This window comes from Peromyscus eremicus, chromosome 14 (assembly GCF_949786415.1).
Source record: "Peromyscus eremicus chromosome 14, PerEre_H2_v1, whole genome shotgun sequence".
In the NCBI taxonomy this organism is placed as follows: domain Eukaryota; kingdom Metazoa; phylum Chordata; class Mammalia; order Rodentia; family Cricetidae; genus Peromyscus; species Peromyscus eremicus.
Window position 1 is genome coordinate 82815692 of NC_081430.1, and position 22484 is coordinate 82838175.

General features: G+C 47.3%; 2 protein-coding genes across 2 annotated transcripts; one reads left to right on the plus strand and one right to left on the minus strand.

Annotated features, from left to right (window-relative positions):
- Positions 1 to 647: 647 nt before the first annotated feature.
- Npc2 (NPC intracellular cholesterol transporter 2) lies at positions 648 to 20110 on the minus strand. The gene is made up of 4 exons (XM_059279318.1): positions 19962 to 20110; positions 13154 to 13261; positions 5208 to 5380; positions 648 to 1370 (listed from the first exon to the last, which is right to left on the minus strand). Exons 1-4 carry the CDS (start codon positions 20041 to 20043, stop codon positions 1284 to 1286), a joined length of 450 nt encoding a protein of 149 aa, XP_059135301.1. The 5' UTR covers positions 20044 to 20110; the 3' UTR covers positions 648 to 1283.
- Positions 20111 to 20383: 273 nt separating this feature from the next.
- Positions 20384 to 22062, plus strand: Isca2 (iron-sulfur cluster assembly 2). Its single transcript, XM_059279317.1, has 4 exons — positions 20384 to 20557; positions 20762 to 20864; positions 20981 to 21096; positions 21521 to 22062. The coding sequence occupies exons 1-4, from the start codon at positions 20487 to 20489 to the stop codon at positions 21693 to 21695; spliced, it is 465 nt and encodes a 154-aa protein (XP_059135300.1). The 5' UTR covers positions 20384 to 20486; the 3' UTR covers positions 21696 to 22062.
- Positions 22063 to 22484: the final 422 nt, after the last annotated feature.

The following is a 22484-nucleotide window of genomic DNA, read 5'->3' on the forward strand; positions in this document are numbered from 1 at the left end:
TTGCAGCAATCCTCCTGCCTCTGCCTTTTAGTGCTGAGATTATGGGTGTGAACCACCAAGCCTGAATTCTTTTTTGAGGGGGGGAGGTGGGGGTAGGGGTGGGATGATGGGTTAAGTACACAGTTCAGGCTTGTCTGGAGCTTATGACCCTCCTGCCTCTTGTGGGCTAGGCCTCTTTATTTATTTGAACAGGATCTCAGTATGCTGCTCAGACTAGCTTGAAACTCACAACCCTCCTGCCTCCTCAAGCCGCCACCTCCCTGTTTTACCTTTCTGTTTCTAGGCTTCCCTATTAGGGCAGAGGATGTCCCTGTCACCACGCCCCTCCGCTCCTCTTCAGGTGTTGCTATTCACTAGGGAGTGTTTGCTGCTTCATGCGTGCTTGGTGGTGTAAGATTGTGTGCAGTGAAGCAGAAGACCAATGTCGCTCTCTACGGAGAAGGTCTTGCTGGGGATAGAGAGAATGAGGCAAAGGGCCGTTTCCACTGGCTGCCTGCCTGCTGTGGACCTGTCTGGAAGAAGCCGGTGACCACAGCCTAAACACAAATGCAAGAACGTCAAGGTAGTATTTATCGGAAGACTCAATCTCCAGTGCAGAGAGAGGGTACAAGTTAACACTGTTTAAAAACCAAGACAAACCAAGGCCCTGCAACCAAGCATCATCTTTAATGAAGACTTCTAAAGGGCAAGAACCAAGAGCTGACCACAGAGAAGCAGCTAATCAGAGCTCAGTTTCTGCGGCGGAACACCTCTCGGCCAGTGTCTGGACGCTGGAGAGTTTGATCACCATTGCTGAAGAAGCATTGGGGCTGAGGGCACTGTGGAGACTCAGTAGACCGACTGGCCAGGTGCATGGGACTCAGGAGGCACTTAAGAGACCAGGAACCTGTAGAGGTAATCCCCCCAGCTAGAGGGGAGTCTCTTGGAGGCCATCCTTCACAGTGGATCCATAGCCCTGGGTCAAGTTATCTGACATCCCTAAGAACCTCCTCCCGTCCCTACCGACTGTAATCCAACAGCAAACAGCCATGGAGACTACTCTACGTTACTCCAGTCTCCCTCCCCCTTCTGAGGCCTCAACAAAGGCTATCGAGAGGGCAAGAGCTGGAGCTCTCAAGAGAGGGTCGCAGACACGTTTTTGGAGGTCGAGAGGCATCAAACAGCAGTCTTGAAATTCTGTTCATCTTCCGCACTGGTTCCATTTCAGGTCTGATTTCTCTTCTGTGTCTTCTCCTCCCTGCAGCCACGGCCCTCACCCCCACAGACTCGGGGTGTCACAGAGTTTAGCCTTTGATCGCCACGGGGATCTCCCAGCAGAAGATCATTTGCTTTTTGTCATCCTGAAGTTCCCATTTCACCACGAGCTTTATCTGGAACAAGAAAAGGAAGTGGGAAAAATGAAACCGGGACCCGATTTATCACCGTCAATCTGAATTCTTTCTTTTTAAGTCATCTCATCATGAAGCCTGATTAGGATATGGCCACTATCGGTGGCCTTAACTCTGAAGAGTGAACCAAGTCATACCAATGATGTCATCCAACCTAGTCCAGTCTGTCAATGTAATTTTTCAAGTGTATATTTCTTCCCTCTCTCTTCTTTTCTAAATCTTATTTTATGTGTATGAACGTTTGCCGGAATGTATGTATGTACATTACTTGTATTCCTGGTACTGGAGTCACATATGGTTGTGAGCTGCTTCTTGGTGCTGGGAATTGAACCCAGATCCTCTGCAGGAGCAGCTAGTGCTCTTAACCACTGAGCCATCTCTCTAGCTCCTCCTTTAAGTTTTCTTTTTTCTCTTTTTAATAAAAACAATTTCTTTATTTTTAATTTTATGTGCACTGGTGTTTTGCCAGCATGTATGTTTGTGTGAGGGTGTTGGGTCCCCTGGAACTGGAGTTACAGACAGGTGTGAGCTGCCGTGTGGGTGCTGGGAATTGAACTTGTGCTTTACACCACTGAGCCATCTTTTCAGCCCCCTTCTTTTTCTTTTTTTCTTTTTCTTTTTTTTTTTTAAAGATATAGTCTTCATAGCTAACCCAGATTAGCTTTGAACTTACTATGTAGTGTGGCCCTAAATTTGTAGTAATCCCTGGACTTCAGGCTGACCCCCTGAATCCTGGGATTTTAGGTGGACCACCGGACCTGGTTATCAAACGTAGTTCTAAAACGCTTCTCTTCTTTCCTTTTTTCTTCCCGCCCTCCATTTGTTGAAACAGAGTTTTTGTTACACAGCTTTAGCTGACCTAGAACTACCTCTGTAGCTCAGGCTGGCCTCAAACTTCTGGTCCTCCCGTTTCTGCCTCCTGAGCGCTGAGTTTACAAGTGTGCACTACTGACTTCACTCTGAGATCACAGGCATGTAAACAGAGCCTTAAAAAATAACAGTTTTACACTTAAGCCAGATGGTGGTGGCGCACGCCTTTAATCCCGGCACTCAGGAGGCAGAGGCAGGTGGATCTCTGTGAGTTCGAGGCCAGCCTGGTCTACAGAGTGAGATCCAGGACAGGCTCCAAAGCTACACAGAGAAACTCTGTCTCTAAAACACAAAAACAAAGCAAACAACAACAACAACAAAATTTAAATAGCTTCTCACTTATTTGACAAACTTCTATAGGCTTTTCCCCTTGAACTGTGAAAACAGAAAATAAAAGCTCTTGGATTCTTAAGTGTAAAGAGACTTTCTTGTTAGCTAGAAATAAAAATGCCAGAGCACAAAGGATGGTCCAAAGCAATGGTTCTCAGCCTGTGGCTTGTGACCTTTGGGGTGGAGGGTCAAGTGACCCTTTCACAGAGGTCATCTATAACCATGGGAAAACGGATATTTACGTTGTGATAGCAAAATTACAGTTATAAAGTAGCAATGAAAATGATTTTATGGTTGGGGTCACCACAACATGAGGAACTGTATTAAAAGGGCTGCAGCATTAGGAAGGTTGAGAACCGCTGGTCCAAAGGCATGTGTAACTGGATAATTTAAAGGACATCCACCGTGTGTAGCAACGGAGTTTAAATTAACTTCCTTGAACTGTCCTCCTCACCCCCACTTCATTGGCCTCTCCTCTCCCAGACAGGCCTGGAACTCACTGTATAACTCACTGTATAGCCCAGGTTGTTTTGAACGCATGTCAACGCTGCCTTGGCTTTTCAACTGCCCGGAGTGCACATGAGCAGGCACAGCTCTTATCCTAAGCTGATTTCGGATTATAGATCTCATCTGAGATCTCCACTGTGACTCGCTCCATTCCAACCATGAGCTGTGTGGTTGTGACTGTTTAGTTTCCTGAGACACAGTCTCACTTCTGCATCCCAGGCAGCCTGGAACTGTGGAACTCACTAGATAGTCTAGGCTGGCCTTCAACCCATAGCAATCCTCCTGCCTAAGCCTTCTAAGTGTTGAAGTGTGAGCCATTGTTCTTTCTAATTTTGTAAATTTTTAAAGACAGGTCTCGCTATGTAGCCCTGGCTGGCCTTGAACTCAGAGATCCCCCTGTCTCGGCCTGCTGAGTGCTGGGATTAAAGATGTGCACCAACACGCTCTTTTTTTTTTTTTTTTTTTTTTTTAAAGATTTAATGAGCCACCACGACCAGTAGGGTAGTTTTGTCTACAAGTATTTGAGCACCATGTGCATGCAGTGCCCTAGGAGACCAGAAGAGGGCGTTGGCACCCCTAGAACTGGAGCCATGGGCAGAGTCATCCAGCAGCTGGGAACGGACTTGGGTACTTAGAAGAGCAGCAAGCACTCCTAACTGCTGAGCTATCTCTCTGGCCACCCACTTCTAATTCTAATAAAGTAGTTCTTTATTTAAGGGGAAAAAGCAATTGATTTACTTCCTCCACCTTTATCTCGATTCCTCTCTAACGGTGACTACTCCAGCTCCACCTGCAGAAAAGCAGACATCTGCCCGTCATTAGCACTACCACTGTTTGTCACTGCAACTGTCTTCACAGCTTGAGACTTGAGGAACAGTACCATGCACATTCCTGAGAACTTGACTTTGTTTTCAGGACTTGTATATGCTACTGTTTAACTTGGTGTGTAAACTAACAGCTTACGCTGTTTGTCAAGCTAAATGCAAAGTACCTACTGTGGGTCAGGCTCTGACACATACTCTGCATGCTACCTGAGGCTGTGAACTAGCTGGCCATCTACAAATCTTTACCATCTCCAACAACCCTTAAACCAGTGGTTCTCACCCTTCCTAACACTGGGACCCTTTAATACAGTGCCTTGTGTTGTGGTGACCCCCAGCCATAAAATTATTTTCATTGCTACTTCATAACTACAACTTTGCTACTGTTGTGAATTGTAATGTAAATACTGTGTTTTCCAATGGTCTCAGGCGACCCCTGTGAATGTTTAACCCCAAAGGGGTCACGACCCACATGTTGAGAACCACTGCCTTAAACATAGACTGCTGGTAGTTTTCTTAGAATGTCTGTTCCTTGTTACCCTTTGCTAGAAAAGATTGCACCTGGATTCTACTTGGCTTCCTTAAAAAACCAAAACAAAAACAAAAACTCCTGCTAAGATCGGTGACACATGCCTGTAGTTCCAGCCCTTGGGAGGCTGAGGCAGGAGGACTGCCTGTTTGTCTCAACACAAACAAACAATTCCAGAACAAAACAACAAAGTAGCGCTTTATTTATGGGAAAAGAGCAATTGCTTTCTAGTCCATTTTTCTCATGATTCCTACCTGAGGGCGACCACCCCAGCACTGTCTGTGGAACAGGAAGTAGGTATAGCAGGGCTGTGGGCGGAGGGAACATCTCTCCAAGGAAATGCTCCTGTGGCCCTAAGGGCTCCCGCTCTTTTGTCAAGAGCATGGAGAAACCAGGACCCTGAAGGTGCTGTCAAGAAAACTTAGACCTTTTACTATTTGCTAGCTGGCTAAAATTGTTCAACCCTGCACAGGCTTTGGACTTAGGAGCCCTGCCTCTAAATCTAAGCACCAGGACTTCTTGGTAAAGCTGACTTGGACTCTGTCTGTAGTACATTAACATCAGAGGCTTACAATTCTTCACTTACAAGCCAGAAATATTAACACCACTCCACAGGGAGCTCCTGGGGATTCGGTCTACAAAAAGGGCATTCTTGGGTCCCTCAGAAATGACAGGCCCTTTGCCCCAGTCCCTGCTTCTTACTCCCAGCCTCCGATGTCTGACCCAGCCCCAGGGCCTCCGGTTTGATCAAGTGTCACTTACAGAGGGGTATTCACTCTTCACTGGCAGTTTATTCAGGTAGCTGTAGACCTTGTCTTTCTGGATGGGGCAGCTGATCCCACACTTACAACCATCAGGCTCAGGAATAGGGAAGAAGACTGGGAGTCCTGCCAGGATGCCGTAAACTGAGGCGGAGCTGTTCTCGGACTGAGTGCCTAGGAAGACGCAGAGCAAGACCGGTGAAGGATCGTGTATCTGCAAATTCTAAGTCAAGTCACCCAACATGCTCAAACGCTGGATGGCTACTGCAGCAGATCAGAGTCTCCTCCTTCTGGCGTCTCCATCCTCATGGGTCACCTGTGGCACCTAGCCCTGGTGCACAGGGTGGAAGGAGCGTGCTCCCCATCAAGGGAATCAGACGACCTGGACAAATAACCTTACCTACCAGGACCACTGACTTCTTCTGTCAGTGTGCACTGTGTGTTTTAAATGTCACAGGCTAGTCGGCAGTGACAGGTAATCCTTTAGATCCTGGGTAAGATTAAAAGAGACCGTCATTTCTTGGTCCCCTCTAGCCTCTACACCGAAGATAAGCAGGAGGGATAAAATTATTATCAGATTAGGACAACTAGTTATTACAGAAGAGATTCTAAAGAGGCCACTGTGCTCATCCCTCTGACTATCAGGCTATTGAGACAACGTGCCCCAAGGAATTGGAACTGTCCCTGGAATTCTTCCCGCAAAAGAAGGAACTTGCCACGCAAGAAGGTCACAGGGTTCTGATAACTTGGAGACAGGTCAGGAGCTGAGCTAACAATGGATTACACCTTGACCAGGAATGCGTACCTCTTGCCTTCGATCTGAACCTGACCCACCTCGACACCATCAGGAACCACGAAGGGCTCACTAAGCCTCTTGATTAGTTCCTCTTCCCAGTGTGACCACATCCAGTAAGTCCCCTTTCTCTGTATTTCACTCCCACCTGTCTTTTTAATTAGAATATCAAGGAGGAGGCTGGGCCTCCCCTGTCAGGCTTCCAGGGCCCAGACCTGTACCCCCAAAACCTCCAGTTAATGTTATACACTGTTGTGGTATTTTGGAGATCCTTTTAATTTTTAAATAGCAATTTTTAAAAAAGCCTAAAACCCATGTAGCTAGTGGAGGAAGGGTGTGAACATGTTACAGCATAGGTGTAGAGGTCAGAGGACAACACTCAGGAGTCAGCTTTCCCTTTCCACTGTGTGGATTCTGGGGTTCAACTCCAGGCTGTGAGGCTTGACAACAGGCACCTTTAGCTGCTAAGTCATCTCATGAGCTCCTAATTTTATTATGTTTTTAATTTATTTATTTTCATTTTCATGTGCATTGGTTTTGCCTGCATTAACATCTAAATGAAGACATCAAATCCCCTGGAATTGGAGTTATAGACAATTGTGAGCTGCCATGTGGGTGCTGGGAATTGAACTCGGGTCCTCTGCAAGAGCAACCAGTGCTCTTAACTGCTGAGCCATCTCTCCAGCCCCTTAATTTTATTTGTTTAAAACGCATTTCGTCAGCATCTTGATCAGACTATTACTTTTTATGATCAACAAAACAGCTGAAGAAAAGTATACATTAGAAACCCTTCACGGGGGCAGAGGGTCCTGGAGAGTAAGTCTGTCAGGTAAGAATACTAGTTACTCTTCTGGACGACCCAGGTTCGATTCTCAGCACCTACATGGTAGCTTACCACCATCCATAACTCCAACTCTAGGGGATCCAACGTGCTCTCCTGACTTCTGTGAGCACCAGGCTTGCACATGTGCAATACATACATGCCAGCAAAAACCTTATATGCATAAATCTAAAAGTAAAAACTAAAAAACCAAAGACAAAACAACAATTATAAAACAGAAAAAAAACCCCAAAAACAAACAAACAAACAAAATCCCACAAACCCATCACTGGAACACTTTCCACAGAACAGAAATGAAAATAACCTGTTCCACAATTAGTCACAGATACACGAGAAGTGTCTAAAGCATGTCTTCTCGGGCGCGGGCCCTGCCTGCCACTGCACTTGCTGAGTTCCTAACTATAGCTTCCCCGTCACTCCCATGGCTCTCCTCCCCGCTAAGCTTTGTTTCCCAGCAGTAACTAGAACCTTCTGCCACAGATCGCTACTGTGGAACCGGCATCGTCAGCCTGGTTTTGTGGTTTAGCTAAGTACATTTACCACTACAGGAGCCAGAGCTGCTGCCTCCAAGGTCTCCTCCCCTCGTAGATCCCACATTTGAAGACAGATTGTGGTAACTGCCAAAATCACCACAACATCCACCACTGCCAAAACGGCTTCCATTATTACCAAATCCATTATCGCTCTCCCCACTGCCATCGTATATATACCGCCACCACTGGAGCCACCACGGCCACTGCAGTTTCCTCCATACCCAACACCACCTCGGGACCACCACCGGAAGCCCCCAGAACTGCCTGCCTTCTTCGCTAGCCATTTCTTCCTCCCACAGGGTTTTTCCCGCTTCCCAGCTGTGGGTATTCACAGGATGGGGTTCTGGACGGCAGTCGTATCCAGTCACGGTCGTTAAAGGTGACAAAACAAAGCTCCTCTTTTTCTCCCTGCCTGTCATGACGTCACTCACTGCAGCCTCGGAGGGGATGCTCTGCGGTGTCTTCGGTGTCTTCTTCGGGATCACGGGTGAGTGGGACCTGGTCTTTTGGGATACTCTCTTCTCACAGCTCTTTGGTCCACACACTTCCAGACACTTTCTGTGGCCCTGTAGTCATGGCTGTACCGACCTCCTCCACCATGGTGTAGTGATAATTACAAAGACCTAGAGTGCTTGGTGTTCGGGCGAGTGCTCTCTATTGCTCAAGATGGCCCCTCAGACGCTCATCAGTTGTACTGAAACTCAGAACTAGAAAAGAGAGCTTCTGCAGCGGTTGGGGCTCCTTAGGAAACTTTTACTTTTTTTAAAATTTTTTTATTATTTTTTTGTTTCTTGTTTTTCGAGACAGGGTTTCTCTGTGTAGCTTTGCGCCTTTCCTGGAACTCACTTGGTAGCCCAGGCTGGCCTTGAACTCACAGAGATCCCCTGGTTCTGCCTCCCAGTGCTGGGATTAAAGGCGTGTGCCACCAACGCCCGGCTTATTTATTTATTTTTTTTTTAAATTTTTAAGATAGGGTTTCTTTACATAGCTCTGGCTATCCTGGAACTCACTATGCAGAGCAGGCTGGCCTCTGTAGATCCTCTTGCCTCAGCCTCCTGAGTGCTGGGATTAAAGCTTGTGCACCGCTAAGGTTGGCTAGGAGACCCTTTCTAAGACATGCTGTCAGAGAAACAACAGCCATGCTTCCTCAGCTCTTGTATAATATTAGAGGGACCAGCCTTACTATTATACATCCCAGGGGCTCAAGAGACAGAACTACAACGGCGAGGACCATTTTCGGGAAATAGAATCTCAGCACACCGAGCTCTTTAGTCCATTCGCTTTAATTCATCATTCAGTCTCTAGCTTTACAGTTATATACCCAAACAATCACAATCCTCCCCTCCACCCAGGTCACCTGGCCTGAATTCCTGTGTGGTCATAAAGGCAGGTAAGAGTTTCCTCAGGCAGTGATTGTCAGGCTTCCAGGGTCAAATGGAGGGGAGATAAGAATCACACAGAGGGGCAGTAATTATCAATTATCATTTGCAACCCAAAGGGGAAGTGACTAATGAATTAACTAAAGGCTAAATTCGGGTAATATCTAAGAAGAGGGATCTTATGTGCTCAACTATAATCTTAAATGTGATTGGTAGAAAATGTTAAAAATCTATAAGTTGCTAGGTCAATGGGAGAAAATAAAACTGTCTTTTTTCCTGTGCCTCATATGTGTCCAAGCTATCTGCCGTTTTTTCTGCAGGGTGGGGGAAAGTGTGCTCAGTTGTTAGGCAACCTGTGTACAGCTAGATGCCTCTGGTGATAGTTGAAGGGAGATCTGGAACTAGAGGTAAGATTTGGGAAAGGAGGAAGTTAAGCTTAATTGGCACATCCACCAGGCCTTCTCAAACAGGTAGCCTGGATGCTTAGGTCTGTTCTTAGAGAGTACAGAGGTATCTCTGAAATAAGGTACTTTCCTTCAACTGGGGATGGATGGACCTGGCCGGATGCTGCCAATGATAATTACAGGGAGGCTTGAACTGGGGTTCTGGCTGAGCATAGCTGTCAGTGCAGAGGGTTATCCAAATATTCCTAGAAGTGGTTAGGTAAAGAGTTAGAGGTCTATAAAGTCAGTAAGGATGTTAAGAAAGGAGGGTCCGAGCTAAATTGTGTAAAGCTATTACTTAAGGTCCACCTGACCTAGGCGGTGTCTCCTTGAGGAATTTACCTTAAATCAGGAGGCTTTCAAGTGGACTGTTATTACTGCTAGTCCTTGAAAGTGGCTAAGGGAGATATCTGATTCCAGAGAAAGCCTTTCCTGAGGCTGTTCTCCAAATACCTTGAATGTGTATGTCCAGAGAGTGATCAGTCCACACTGTTAGCTCTTCTTAGGGAAAAATCAATTGGGAAAACTATGAAGGAACACATGATTTTCATAACAGAAGACAGCTGATATATACCAAGCCAAGTAACACCAAAAAGCTTCTTGGAATTTGGCTTCCTCTGGAGGAATTCCTTGATCCCTCCAGGTAGTGACTTTGTCATAACCAGCTGAGTTCTTATGATATATTCCTGCGGCCTGCAGCACTCAGCCTCAACAGAAAGCGGTCCTTAAACTTTTTTTTTTTTGGTTTTTCGAGACAGGGTTTCTCTGTGTAGCTTTGCACCTTTCCTGGGACTCACTTGGTAGCCCAGGCTGGTCTCGAACTCACAGAGATCCACCTGGCTCTGCCTCCCGAGTGCTGGGATTAAAGGCGTGTGCTACCACCACCCGGCCCGGTCTTTAAACTTTTTGTGTAAGAATGTGTGTGCAAGAACACACGCCTGAGGTTGCCTCAAGATGCCGCACGCCTTGTTTTTTGAGACCGTCTTCTTGGCCCAGAACTTACTGATTTGGCCAGGGTTGGCTGCCAGTGAGCCTCGGGGATCTACCTGTTTCCACCTTCCCTTTGCTGGGGCTATGAGCCGTTGCCAGGACAACCATTCCTGGCATTTTACATGGCTTCTGAAGATCCATCTGAGGTCTTTGTGTTTGTATGGCAAGCATGTTACTGACGGAGCTATCTCCCCAGCCCTCAATTAAAAAAATATTGTAAGTTAGGCATGGTGGCTCCTGCCTTTAATCCCAGCACTAGGGAGGAAGAAGCAGGGGGGGATCTCTGTTAGTTTAAGGCTGGCCTGGTCTACATAGTGAGTTCCAGGCCAATTAAGGCTACAGGTCAGACCTGTAGGGTGGACACAGCTTTCACTTACAAGGCTGTGTGTGTGTGTGTGTGTGTGTGTGTGTGTGTGTGTAGGGTGGACACGGCTTTCACTTACAAGGCTGTGTGTGTGTGTGTGTGTGTGTGTGTGTGTGGTGGACACGGCTTTCACTTACAAGGCTGTGTGTGTGTGTGTGTGTGTGTGTGTGTGTGGTGGACACGGCTTTCACTTACAAGGCTGTGTGCGTGTGTGTGTGTGTGTGTGTGTGTATAGGGTGGACACGGCTTTCACTTACAAGGCTGTGTGTGTGTGTGTGTATGTGTGTGTGTGTGGTGGGCATGGCTTTCACTTACAAGGCTGTGTGTGTGTGTGTGTGTGTGTGTGTGTGTGGTGGGCATGGCTTTCGATTACAATGCCATGTGTATATCCACAGGTGCATACGCAGGGCACCAGAGGAGGACATCCTGACTTCTGTCCTCTTACTCTCAGACTCTCAAAGGAGTACTCTGAGATAAAGTCTCTCACTGAGCTGGCTGGTCGTGTGTCAACCTGACACAACACAAACTAGAGTCATCTGAAAGGAGGGAACCTCAGTTGAGAACGTCTCCATAAGATCCAGCTGTAGGGCATTTCTTAGTGATTGATGGAGGCGGGCCCAGACCACTGTGGGTGGTGCCATCCCTGGGCTGGTGGTCCTGGGTTCTGTAAGAAACCAGGCTGAACAAGCCATGTGGAGCAAGCCAGTAAGCAGCCCCCCTCCAGGGCCTCTGCATCAGCTCCTGCCTCCAGATTTCTGCCCTGTCTGAGTTCCTATCCTGACTTCCTTCAATGATGGAAGTGTAAGCTGAATAAACCCTTTCCGCCCCAACTTGCTTTTTGGTCGTAGTGTTTCGTTTCAGCAAAAGAAACCCTAAGACACTCACTAAACTGGAGCCAGGCTGGTGGCCAGCAGTGCCCCCCTCCCCACCATCCTCCAGCCTCTGTACTCATAGCACGGACTTACAGGCATGTGTGCGGCCACACCCAGCATTTGATGTGGGTGCCGGGATCTGAACTCAGGTCCTCAAGTTTGTGCAATAAGTGCTCTTACCCAACTGAGCCAGCTCCCTGGCCTCTATTTTTTTTTTTTTTTTTAAATAAACAAGCAGAGTGGACAGGGAGGATTAAGAAAGAGAGAGCTCATTCTCTGAGCTTTGAAGCAAGCAGTGCTGAGAACTCTGGGTTCTAGATAGTTCACGGGAGAGTAAACAAAGGGAGCACTGAACACAGCTGCTCTGTCCAGGAGAAGCATTTTATACTTGCCTAGATTCTTTAAACTTTTAAAAATTTTATTTTCATTTATGTTTATGTGTGTGTACGCACACATATGTGTAGGTGCCTGTGCAAGCCAGAGGAGGGGCATTGGATGGCCTGGAGCTAGAGTTCCAGGTGGTTGTGAGCTGCCACGTGGGTACTGGGAATCCAACTTAGGTCTTCTTCAAGAGCAGCAAGCTCTCTTAACTACTGAGCCATCCCTATCTGGTGCACAACCTCTGCCTTTAAAGTGTGCGTGTGTGTGTGTGTGTGTGTGTGTGTGTGTGTGTGTGTGTGTGTGTGTGTATGTGTGTGTGTATGTAGTGTGGAACAGTGCACTTGTAGGAATTAAGTTTTCTCCTTTGACCATGTGGGTTCTAGGGACTGAACTTAAGTATCCAGCGTGGTGACAAGTGCCTTACCCACAGAGCCATTTCACACATGCCCTTTCTTCTCTTCTGAGATAAGGCAGCAGTTCTCAAGCTGTGGGTCTCGACCCCTTCTGGGGGCCAAACAAGCCTTTCACAGGGGTTGCAGATCAGACATCCTGAAGAGCAGCTGTTACAATTCATAACAGCAGCAACCAACGTAACTGTATGGTGGTGGTGGTGTCACCCTGACAGGAGGAACTGTATTCCAGGGTCGCAGCACTAGGAAGGGTGAGAACCACTGAGATGAGGTCTCTCCGTGTGGCCGTGGCTAGCCCGGAATTTCCTATAGTGTGAGGCCACTCCTGGGCTCATGATTCCTCCCCTGCAGCCTGGCTTGAATGAACACTATGCAGAATGTTAGCATTTGTGTCTGTCCTTTCTCCACCTCTCGCTGTCTCGGTCAGGTCCCCAGGGCTGCACTGGAGACAGCAGGAGCCCAGGATGAGAAGGGTGTCTCAGGACACAGCTGTGGCCCTGGGGGTTTCCTGCTGGGGGACAGCAGACTGATACCCTGGCTTCAGAGAGGCGCTCACACAGTTCTGACTCACAGCTAAAGTCGGCACAGCTCCCAGCTTTTACGACATCCTTTTTATGCGTTGTGAAACTACTCCGGGTTTTTTTGTTTTTTGTTTTCCCCTCCCTACTTCCAGCTAGAACTGTAAGTTAAATATGCTTCCTTTTATCAACCCAGTCCTCCAGGTTTCCTTTCAGAACGGGACAAGTAATGGAGAGTTATGGACCCAAATTCTGTCCTGTCCAGCAGAACAGTGAATTCTAGCTTTGTGCAAGTCAGCGAGGAGGCTGACAAATTCTTGACAGCCAAACCATGGTCCCCTACATTCCTATGCTCATTCCAACGCCTCCCATTTTTATTATGGTTCGGCATGAATTGGAGGTAAAGTCACCACATTTACTCACCGCTAGTGAAGGTGACATTGACGCTGTAAGAGTGGCCTTTGTATAGCTCACAGGGCTGTTTGGGACACGGACTCACATTCACTTCCTTTATAACTCCCACCTTAGAGCCTGCAAAAAAAGAAAAGTGAATTTAAATAGGAGGGAAATTACATCACTGAGGCTGATGGCACTTCAGAAATGCGTTCCTCTCTTGGGGTACTTGATTTTCTTCTGACTGGCAAGAATTCGGGGCTGGGAGAAGGCTCAAAAGGTAAACGAAGCACTTGCTGCACAGTATGAGGGCCTGAGTTTGAACCCTCAGAACCTACGTAAAGCTGAGTATGGCTGTGTGCATTTGCAACCCCAGTGTTCTTACAGAGGCATGGAGGTAGAGAAAGGTTAACCCTGTTAGCTTTCCAGTCAGCTAGCCTGTGGGATGCAGCCAGTACAGTGGCAAAGAAACCCTATTTCAAACAAGGCAGAGGCAAGGACCCACATCTGAGACTTCCTCTCATCTCTACATGTGCATATGCACCTCTCTCTCTCACACACACACTCAACACACAAAATAACGCAAAAGTTGAGAATCTTGGTATTGCTAAAATCAATCCTATAAACTGAATGAAAAGCTAGTTGATTTCTTAGCAAAGAGAATACTAATTTATCTAATTAAGAAATATAGTGAGACCGTGTTCACATAACACTGTATTAAAAAAAGCCAGGCATGGTGGCCCACACCTTTAATCCCGGCACTTGGGAGGCAGAGGCAGGCGGATCTCTCTGAGTTCCAGGTCAGCCTGGGCTACACAGAGAAACCCTGTCTCAAAGAAACCAAAAACTAAAAGCAAACAACAAACAAAAAACCTAAAGGCTCCTAGATTCTTGTCTTGCTTTTTCCCTTTCTCCCCCCCTTTTTTGTGGGGGTACTTGGGGACGGAACTCAGGGATCTTCATATCTTGTCTTAAATTCTTTTTTTAAAAAATTCATTTGTTGTATGTGTATGTGTACATACATATGTGCCACAGTGCATGTGTGAAGGTCAGGGGCAAACACTTTTAATCTCAACACTTGGGAGGCAGGGGCAGGCAGATCTCTGAGTGTGAGGCTAGCCTGGTCTACAGATCGAGTTCTAGGACAGTCAAGGCTACAAGAAGAAACCCTGTCTCAAAAAAACCAAAAACCAAAAACCAAAAAAAAAAAAAAAAGAAATAAACAGTTGTGTTAGTGGTCTGGGTTAGTTAGCCAAACTTGGTTTTTTAAATCAGTGGTACCTAAAACCCACTGTCTTATGAGTGAGTGGCTTATAGAATTTAAGAGGAACCACCATCTCAATCCTCAATAGAGGAATGGTCCTGAAAAGAGGAAACAGTTCCCTCACGAGTGGGAGGACCGTCCCTTAAAGCTGAAGTTCTCCGTAGTACTTCTGCTTTCCTGTTGGTCATGTTCTCCAGAGCAGGATCTAGGAGGCTCACTCACAGAGTCATGAAGTACTCTGGCTCCAACAGGCAGGATCTCCAATCCTAACTAAGTCATTAAACTTTGACTTTTCCCAGAACCAAGCAGAGGAGGAAGAAGCCGGAGGTCAAGACCCTTATAGCTTCAATCCACTCAGGGCCCGGCTGGGGCCAGGTTGGTCGGTACACGCAGCACTTGGACGGCTAAGGCGGCAAGAGCAGTTTGAGGCCAGCCTTGTTTCAAACAACAGACAAAGAAAGAAAAAACAAACTTAGGTCCCAAGCAGGGCTGACTCACCCACTCAAGACGGAAGCAAGACCAGCTACACCAACAGGTACAGTAACCCTTCTAGCAGAAGAGCAGGTATTTGAGATACTGCGCTATGAGACCACTCCAACAACGGACCCCAACGGCTTGGGCCAGGGGCCGTGTGACACGCTGGTGCCAGCCAGATGAGAGACCTGCTTCCCAGGAAGAGATTTCACAGTTCTGACAACTCGTCAGACCACCCTGCAGGACAGACCTGAGCCGACTACCTTATTATTCATGTCTCTTGCCCTCGATTTCAATATGAACCTCTTTTTTTTTTTTTTTTTTTTTTTGGTTTTTTGAGACAGGGTTTCTCTGTGTAGCTTTGCGCCTTTCCTGGAACTCACTTGGTAGCCCAGGCTGGCCTCGAACTCACAGAGATCCGCCTGGCTCTGCCTCCCGAGTGCTGGGATTAAAGGCGTGCGCCACCGCCGCCCGGCCTAATATGAACCTCTTAAGAGTACCCGGAAGATTGATGGGTGGTTCCTTTGTATGTTCTTTCCAACATGGCCACACTGAATAATCTCCTTTCTAGGCTTTTCAATGTTACTTGCTCTTTTCAAAAAAATTTTTTTAAGATTTATTTATTTATTTATAGGCAAGATTTATCTGTGTAGCTTTGGCTGTCCTGGAACCCACTCTGTAGACCATGCTAGCCTCAAACTCAAGAGATCCGCCTGCCTCTGCCTCCTGAGGGCTGAGACTAAAGGCGCGCATCACCACTTCCTGGCTAGGTTTATTTATTTTTGTGTGTGTGAATGTGTTGCCTACACATATGTATATATTATACATGGTACCCATGTAGGTCAGAAGAGGGCATTGTATCCCCTGGAACTGGAGTTATGGATGGTTGTGAGCTACCAGGAGTGCCAGGAACTGAACCTGAATCCTCTAGAAGAGCAACAAAGTGCCCTAAACTACTGAGCCATACCTCAGGCCCCCTTTACTTGTCTCTTTAACTGGCATTTGAAATGTGTGGCCAAGCCTAGCTTGTCAGGGTGGCCAGAGCCCAGGCTTTTACCCTACACACTCCTTCCTCTAACAGTACCAGTTACCAGTTATGAGTACTCCACCCTCGATTTCTTTTCCTCTCCAGTAAAATTATTCAGCTAAGGGCTGCACAGTTACTAGAAATAATATAGTTGTAAATACTACTACTTATGTTTAAAAAATAATGGTCAGAAAAGCAAAGGTAATTCAAGCCCCTGCCACTGGACAGAACGGGAGAGAATGAGAAACAACAGTGTCTGTGACAGGTAGGGTGGCGGTACTTTTCAGCTACTGGAACTGAGGGGGCAGACTTAGACCTATCACCTGGGTTTGGAGTCTAAGGCCAACTTCTTACTGCGTAGCCTCAAGGCAAGTTTAACATCTGGGGCTTGGGGCTGCCCTAAGGGTAGTGAGCTAACATATCCTCGGATCTGGAACAAGTCGTACCACTGAAATCATTGACTATAATCATCATTATTTTTGGGTTCGGTCCAGGAACTGAAACAGCTGCTCCTGGGTGGAGAAGCAAGGCCTCCTCTGGCACGAAAGCTAAGCTTCTCACCTTAAATACACTTCACGGACAACAGTAACGTTTACAGCCAACAGTATGGACTCTGGTCATAAATTGTGGCTACATGGCCTGCTATGTAGTTTCCAGATTAGCTTAGAACTGGTCATGGAGAACATGAAACGACAAAGTGAATGCGCTTGACTTCCTCTACCTGGGCTCGCCCTCAGCTTGGAAGGGTCCCTTGAAATTCCCTCTATCATCAAACGCGATTGATGAGCTAGTCCCCTCGGGGTCTGTAAGTGACACTTTGCAGTCCCTATCTCCCAGCTTGCTGCACAGTGTCCATGCTCTTGGTATCCTCTCACTGCGTCCCATGACTGGAGGTCAGGAAAAATAAAGTTGAACATCGGTGCTCCCGTGGCAAGGCTTCGGTGTCCAGCTCTACCTGCTGCTTCAAAGTTAGGTCACGTGATCTCACAGGAGCAAAGTAAAGGGTACTTACAGTTCTTTTGTGTGGTTTTTTTTTTTCCCTCCCCCTGACCCCTGACAAGAGGTTCCAGAACTTCGAATGTCAACAGAACAAACCCCTCAGTTCCCACTGCAAATATTGCATAATCAAGTAGTTCACTAGCTTCCAGGTCTCACTTGAGTTAATTCCACCCCAGGAGAAGGTGGGCACAGAACGGAACGCAAATCTTTTCATCGGGGTGCTGAAATTTTTACCTTGCATTTCCTAATTCAAAATCTGCCATGGGAACACCCCCCCCCCTTTCTTTTAAGTTCTTTATGTCTGAGAGTAAAGCTACCAAGGCTGACAACCTGAGTTCAATTCCTGGAGCCCACACAGAGAAAGAGGAGATACGATTCCTACACGTCTTCTGACCTTCACATGTATGATGTGCATGTGTGGGCCCTCCTACATACACACACAAATAAATAAAATATGAAAAACAAGTTCTTCCCAGAGGTATATACCTGTCTTAAAAAAAAAAAAAAAGTAGGCATGGTGGTACATGACTTAGATCTCAGCATTTCTTTTCTTTTCTTTTCTTTTTTTTTTTTCTCCTTTTGGTTTTCTCAAGACAGGGTTTCTCTGTGTAGTTTTGGTACCTGTCCTGGATCTCGCTCTGTAGACCAGGCTGGCCTCAAACTCACTGAGATCCACCTGGCTCTGCCTCTCGAGTGCTGGCATTAAAGGTGTGCGCCACCACCGTCCAGCTGATCCCAACATTTCTTAATGTAGAGGCAGGCAGATCTTTGTGAGTTCAGGCTAGTCTACAAAGCTGTCTCAAACAAACAAAAACCAACTGCAACATGGGCTGGTGAGATGGTTCAGGGGTTAAAAGCACTGACTGCTCTTCCAGAGGTCCTGAGTTCAATTCCCAGTAACCACATGGTAGCTCACAACCATCTGTAATGAGATTTGGTGCCCTCTTCTGGAATAAAAATGTACAGATAGAGCACTCACATACATAAAACAAATAAATAAATTAAAAAAAAAATACTGAAGGCCAAAATGACTGAAGGCCAATAGGTCAGAGACTTATCAATCAACCTCCTGCTTCACTGTAGGATTTTAGAAAAGTCAGTCTATGTGCTCTGGTTTCCTTCCTATGAAACAGATGTTGAAGAATGAGTTAATAAAATTGATACAGTGCCTTCATCTGAGTGTTGGTCCTAAGGCTGGCAAAGGACAGGTGGGAGGGAATATCTCTGTGGATAAAGTGCTTGTCTTGCAAGCAGAAGACCTGAGTTCAATTTCCAGAATCCACACAGAAAATGCCGTGTCGAGGAGGCACACGCCTTTAATCCCAGCACTTGGGAAGCAGAGTCAGCCTGGTCTGCAGGGCAAGTTCCAGGACAGCCAGAGCTACAGAGAAACCCTATCTCCAACAAACAAACAAAAAAGCCACTCATGGCAGCTCACACATGGAAGACCACAGAGCTCCCCGTCTAGCCAATCTAGAGTAGCAGGCCAGTGAGAGCCACCGGCTCCAAAGAAGTGGGTGGCCATGTCTCTAAAGAAGTAGACGGTGTTCCTGATGATGATACCTGAGGGGTTGTACTCTGGCTGCCACATGCTTGGGTACACATGAACACACACACATCTTAAAAATAGAATAAGAAGAAGTTTAACAGAGGAAAAACAGCCACGTTTAGCTAGCCTCCTAGTTTAGTGAAACGGCATCTGTGAAGTCCTACCAGGCAGCGGTCCTTATTAATCAACCCAGTTCCACACGCCCACCTTTGCTTTTGCCTCAACAGGAGGTTTGATAACATCTTAGACAAAGTATGAATTCCCTCATCTACTTTTTCAGTAAGTATTTATTGAGTTGTTACTGAGTATTGCCTGGATACTGGCTACAAAGAAGCATACTTAACTTGGTTCCCCATTCAACTGTGTGACTTTAGGAAGGCTTACTTAACCTACCCCACCCCCACAGCCTCAACTAGGGTTATCTGAGCGTGTGCCTGTGCCTCTGAGTGCTGGCACCAGAGGCATTGGACTCCCTGGATTTGGAGATACAGGCAGTTCTGAACCACCCAATGTGGATGCTGGGAATTGAACTCTAGTCTTCTGGAACAGTACGCACTCTTAACCACTGAGCCATCTCTCCAACCCGACCTAATGACTCTTTAATTCAGTGATTCACTGTGATCTCCATGTTTCTTTCCCTCCTGCTCACATATTTTACAAAATCAGTTTTTGTCTTTCACTTATCTCTACGCCTTTCCACCTCTAATCGCCACCCTGCCCCCAATTGCTCCAGCAATTAATTGCATAGGCTTGACTGGATGAACTCGAGATTTCTACCCTCTGTTGTATTTTTTTCAACAGAGTCCCGCGGCAGCGTTGGGAGGAAGTTAGGTGTCATATCACTCGAAATATGAGTTTTATGGGAGACAACAGATCAAGAATCACGAAATCCATTAGCCCAACTGAAACCCTACTTTGTAAATGATGAGAACTGGTTTCTGTCTTGTCAGCAAGAGAAAGGAAGACAAAAAAAGCTTAGCTGGCCAAACTGGGCTACAATGTGAGACTGCCTCATACCGCCCCCCCCCCCCGCCCCCACCCCGAGTAATCTTCAAACGAACAAAGGGGAAAGGTAAGAGAAGATACAAGGAGTAAATCAAAAGGAATTCTCTGCCCATCCGCTCAATTTGTGTTGGATGCAGACCTGCTATCGACCCTATTGTTTTATGGTCCCACTACACTGCCCAGGCTAGCCATGAATTCGCAACCTTCCGGTCTTCTCCCCGTCCAGTGCTCCGACTACATGCCGGCTTGATTGATGTCCACCCAACAAACTTCAGAGAACTTCAGCACAAGGTTCACCTTGAGAGTATAGAGATTACCTCAAAACACTCGTTGCAAGGAGAATCAAAGTTGTGCGGGGATGAGGGTGGGGTGGGGGGGGGGGTGTTAAGTTTCATCAAGGCTGGTGGTACTTCGGACTCAACCCATCCCGTTCCACCCCGGGTCCGCGGCTGAGCTTCCACGTTCTACGAACCCGCCCCAATCCAGCCCCCGGGTCTCCTCGAGTGGGCTCAGGGCTCACCGCAGTCCTGGAAGTGCAGGGGCTCGGCCTGGATGAGGGCGACGAGCGCCAGCAGTAGGATCGTGGCGGCCAGGAAACGCATCGTGGATAAGAAGGCTCCGCAATCTAGGAAGGAAAACGCAGCTGGGGCAGTCACAAGATAAACTTGTCACGGCGGACCGAGGGAGGAGCCGGGTCAGGCCACTTGCGACCAGTAACCATCGAAGGCCCGCCCGCGCCCCGCCCGGGGCTCCAGGGCGCCTGGCCAGCTGCTTGCCCTTTATCTCCGCCCATCTCTTCCGCTCCCAGGCGCTGCCTGCAGAGATCCCGCTCTTCCTTGCGTGCGTCCCACGCGATTGGTACCGCCCCGCGTTGGCAATTGGAAGCGTTTTCAGCCAATCAAAGCCCTCTGATCTCATTATCCAATAGGCACACTTAGGGGCGGAGACTCAGTGCAACCCCGCCCCTGCCCCATCTCCCCGCCTCCCGATGCCCAGGCCAAGGCGGGGATTTGGACCATGCTAGGGGCGGAGCTTACGGGGCAAGATGGCGGCCGCCAGGTCCTTGTCGCTAACGGCCGCGGCGTTCAGGGCGGTCATTCCCTGGCGCCGGGGCAGGTACCAAGGGTGGGAGGTCACTTAGGAAGGGTCTTGGGTTCTGCGCCTCCGGGACAGATGTGAGACGAAAGCTCACGGTGGGGGAGGTGAAGGTTTGGCAGTTCAGATGAAGGTGTCGCCAGGTTTGGGTGCGAGACCACCATGGAGGCTCATCAGGGGCCACTGTGGTGGCCCCTGGACTCATCCTCCTTCTCCACATCGCAGGCTCCTCGCGTCCTCTCCCGGACTTTTGACCCGGTGGGAAGCGACGTCCTCCATTCCAGAGGCTGGCGAGGGACAGATCCGCCTCACGGACAGCTGCGTCCAGGTAGGAGGGCCGGTCGCGGGGCGGCGGTGCCCAGGAGGGCTCTTACAGAGTTACCTTTCATCCACCCCTTTATCACCGCTTGCTTGGCGTTCTCGATCCCCTTTCCTACATTTCAGAGGCTTCTGGAAATCACCGAAGGGTCAGAATTCCTCAGGCTGCAAGTGGAGGGAGGTGGATGCTCCGGATTCCAATACAAATTTTCACTGGATACAGTTATTAACCCCGACGACAGGCAAGGAGGACGGATGGGTCGCTAGAGGCTGTATAAGAGGGATACAAGTGACCCCAGTTTAAGATACGCTTTTATTCCAAACTTAAAAGCGTTTAAGGATGCTCAGAAACCAATCACCCTCCCCATACTGTGAGGATACAGCAAAGATTTGTCCTCTTGTTTCAAAATAAGGAAGGACATTGGCTTACTTAGAGTCCATTGGGTAGTCAGTTGAGAGAGGCTGGACTAGATTCAGGGCAAGTCCCTAACTATTTCTCCTGTTCATTACATTGAGTCTTTTTGCTTCATGTAAAGTCAGCACCTGAAAGAAGTCCTAAGCAATATTTCATGTATTGGAGAACAGGATGAGCACCTGTGGTCTCAGGGTGCTGGGTACTTGGCGTTTGTGATATTCGTCATTAATGCTTTCCTCTTGTCTTTACAGGGTGTTTGAACAGGGTGGGGCAAGAGTGGTGGTTGATCGTGATAGCTTGGCCTTCGTGAAAGGGGCCCAGGTGGATTTCAGCCAAGAACTCATCCGAAGCTCATTTCAAGTGTTGAATAACCCCCAAGCCCAGCAAGGCTGCTCCTGTGGGTCATCTTTCTCTATCAAAATCTGATACAGTGACAGATGACCTTGGGATTGCCACCAGTTGTACCAGTATGAAAAACCTGGGAACAGAATTCCGGAGATTTCTTTCTTATCATGTCCCATTCTCACTTTATTTAATTTAATCCAGGAGCGTTTTATTTTGCCACTATTAATTATGGAACATGAAGCTTTTACTCTTGGCCACAACACTCTCCCCTTCCCCGGCACAATGTTAAGGCCAAGGTCAAATGCTGTTACCTCAACTTTAATCACTGGTTGGAACCCAGTATAATCTGTAGCACTTCCAAGACTCCAAAGTTTGGAGTTAACTTCTCTACCTTCAGAATTGTTTGTATATATGTGTATAGCTATGTATAAAGCATCATCTTAAACTATTCCTTATTGTGTTTTCAATCAGGATCACAGTTTGGGTAGCTTGAACACCAGTAACCAGAATGAATTAGAAAGGCAAATGAAATATTCTCTTCCTTCCTCCCATCTATTATTCTTTCCTTCCTTCCTTCCTTCCATCCCTCTTAGACATGTTACTACCAGGCCTGGTTCATTCCTTTTTCTTTTCGTTCTTCTCTTTCTTTCTTTCTTTCTTTCTTTCTTTTTCTTTTTTTTTTTTTTTTTTTTTTTTTTTGTGGTTGTGCCCCTACCTCATTGGACCTAGGTCATTGTACCTGCTAGGCAAACACTCAAGCACAGTAGTTCTCATATCAGTCACATTGGGAGTCACATATTAGATATCCTGCATATCAAATTTTACATTATGATTCATAATAGTAGCAAAATTACAGTTATGAAGTAGCAA

What these genes read in the sequence shown, in the direction of transcription:
- Npc2 (XM_059279318.1), bottom strand. Translation starts at nt 20,043, where the DNA reads ATGCGTTTCCTGGCCGCCACGATCCTACTGCTGGCGCTCGTCGCCCTC. An exon ending in CAATGTCACCTTCACTAGCG is followed by an intron (nt 5,381 to 13,153) that starts GTGAGTAAATGT and finishes GCGTCTTCCTAG; the next exon opens with GCACTCAGTCCGAGAACAGC. An exon ending in TGAAGAGTGAATACCCCTCT is followed by an intron (nt 1,371 to 5,207) that starts GTAAGTGACACT and finishes TTCTTGTTCCAG; the next exon opens with ATAAAGCTCGTGGTGAAATG.
- Isca2 (XM_059279317.1), top strand. Translation starts at nt 20,487, where the DNA reads ATGGCGGCCGCCAGGTCCTTGTCGCTAACGGCCGCGGCGTTCAGGGCG. An exon ending in ATTCCCTGGCGCCGGGGCAG is followed by an intron (nt 20,558 to 20,761) that starts GTACCAAGGGTG and finishes TCCACATCGCAG; the next exon opens with GCTCCTCGCGTCCTCTCCCG. An exon ending in TCACGGACAGCTGCGTCCAG is followed by an intron (nt 20,865 to 20,980) that starts GTAGGAGGGCCG and finishes CCTACATTTCAG; the next exon opens with AGGCTTCTGGAAATCACCGA.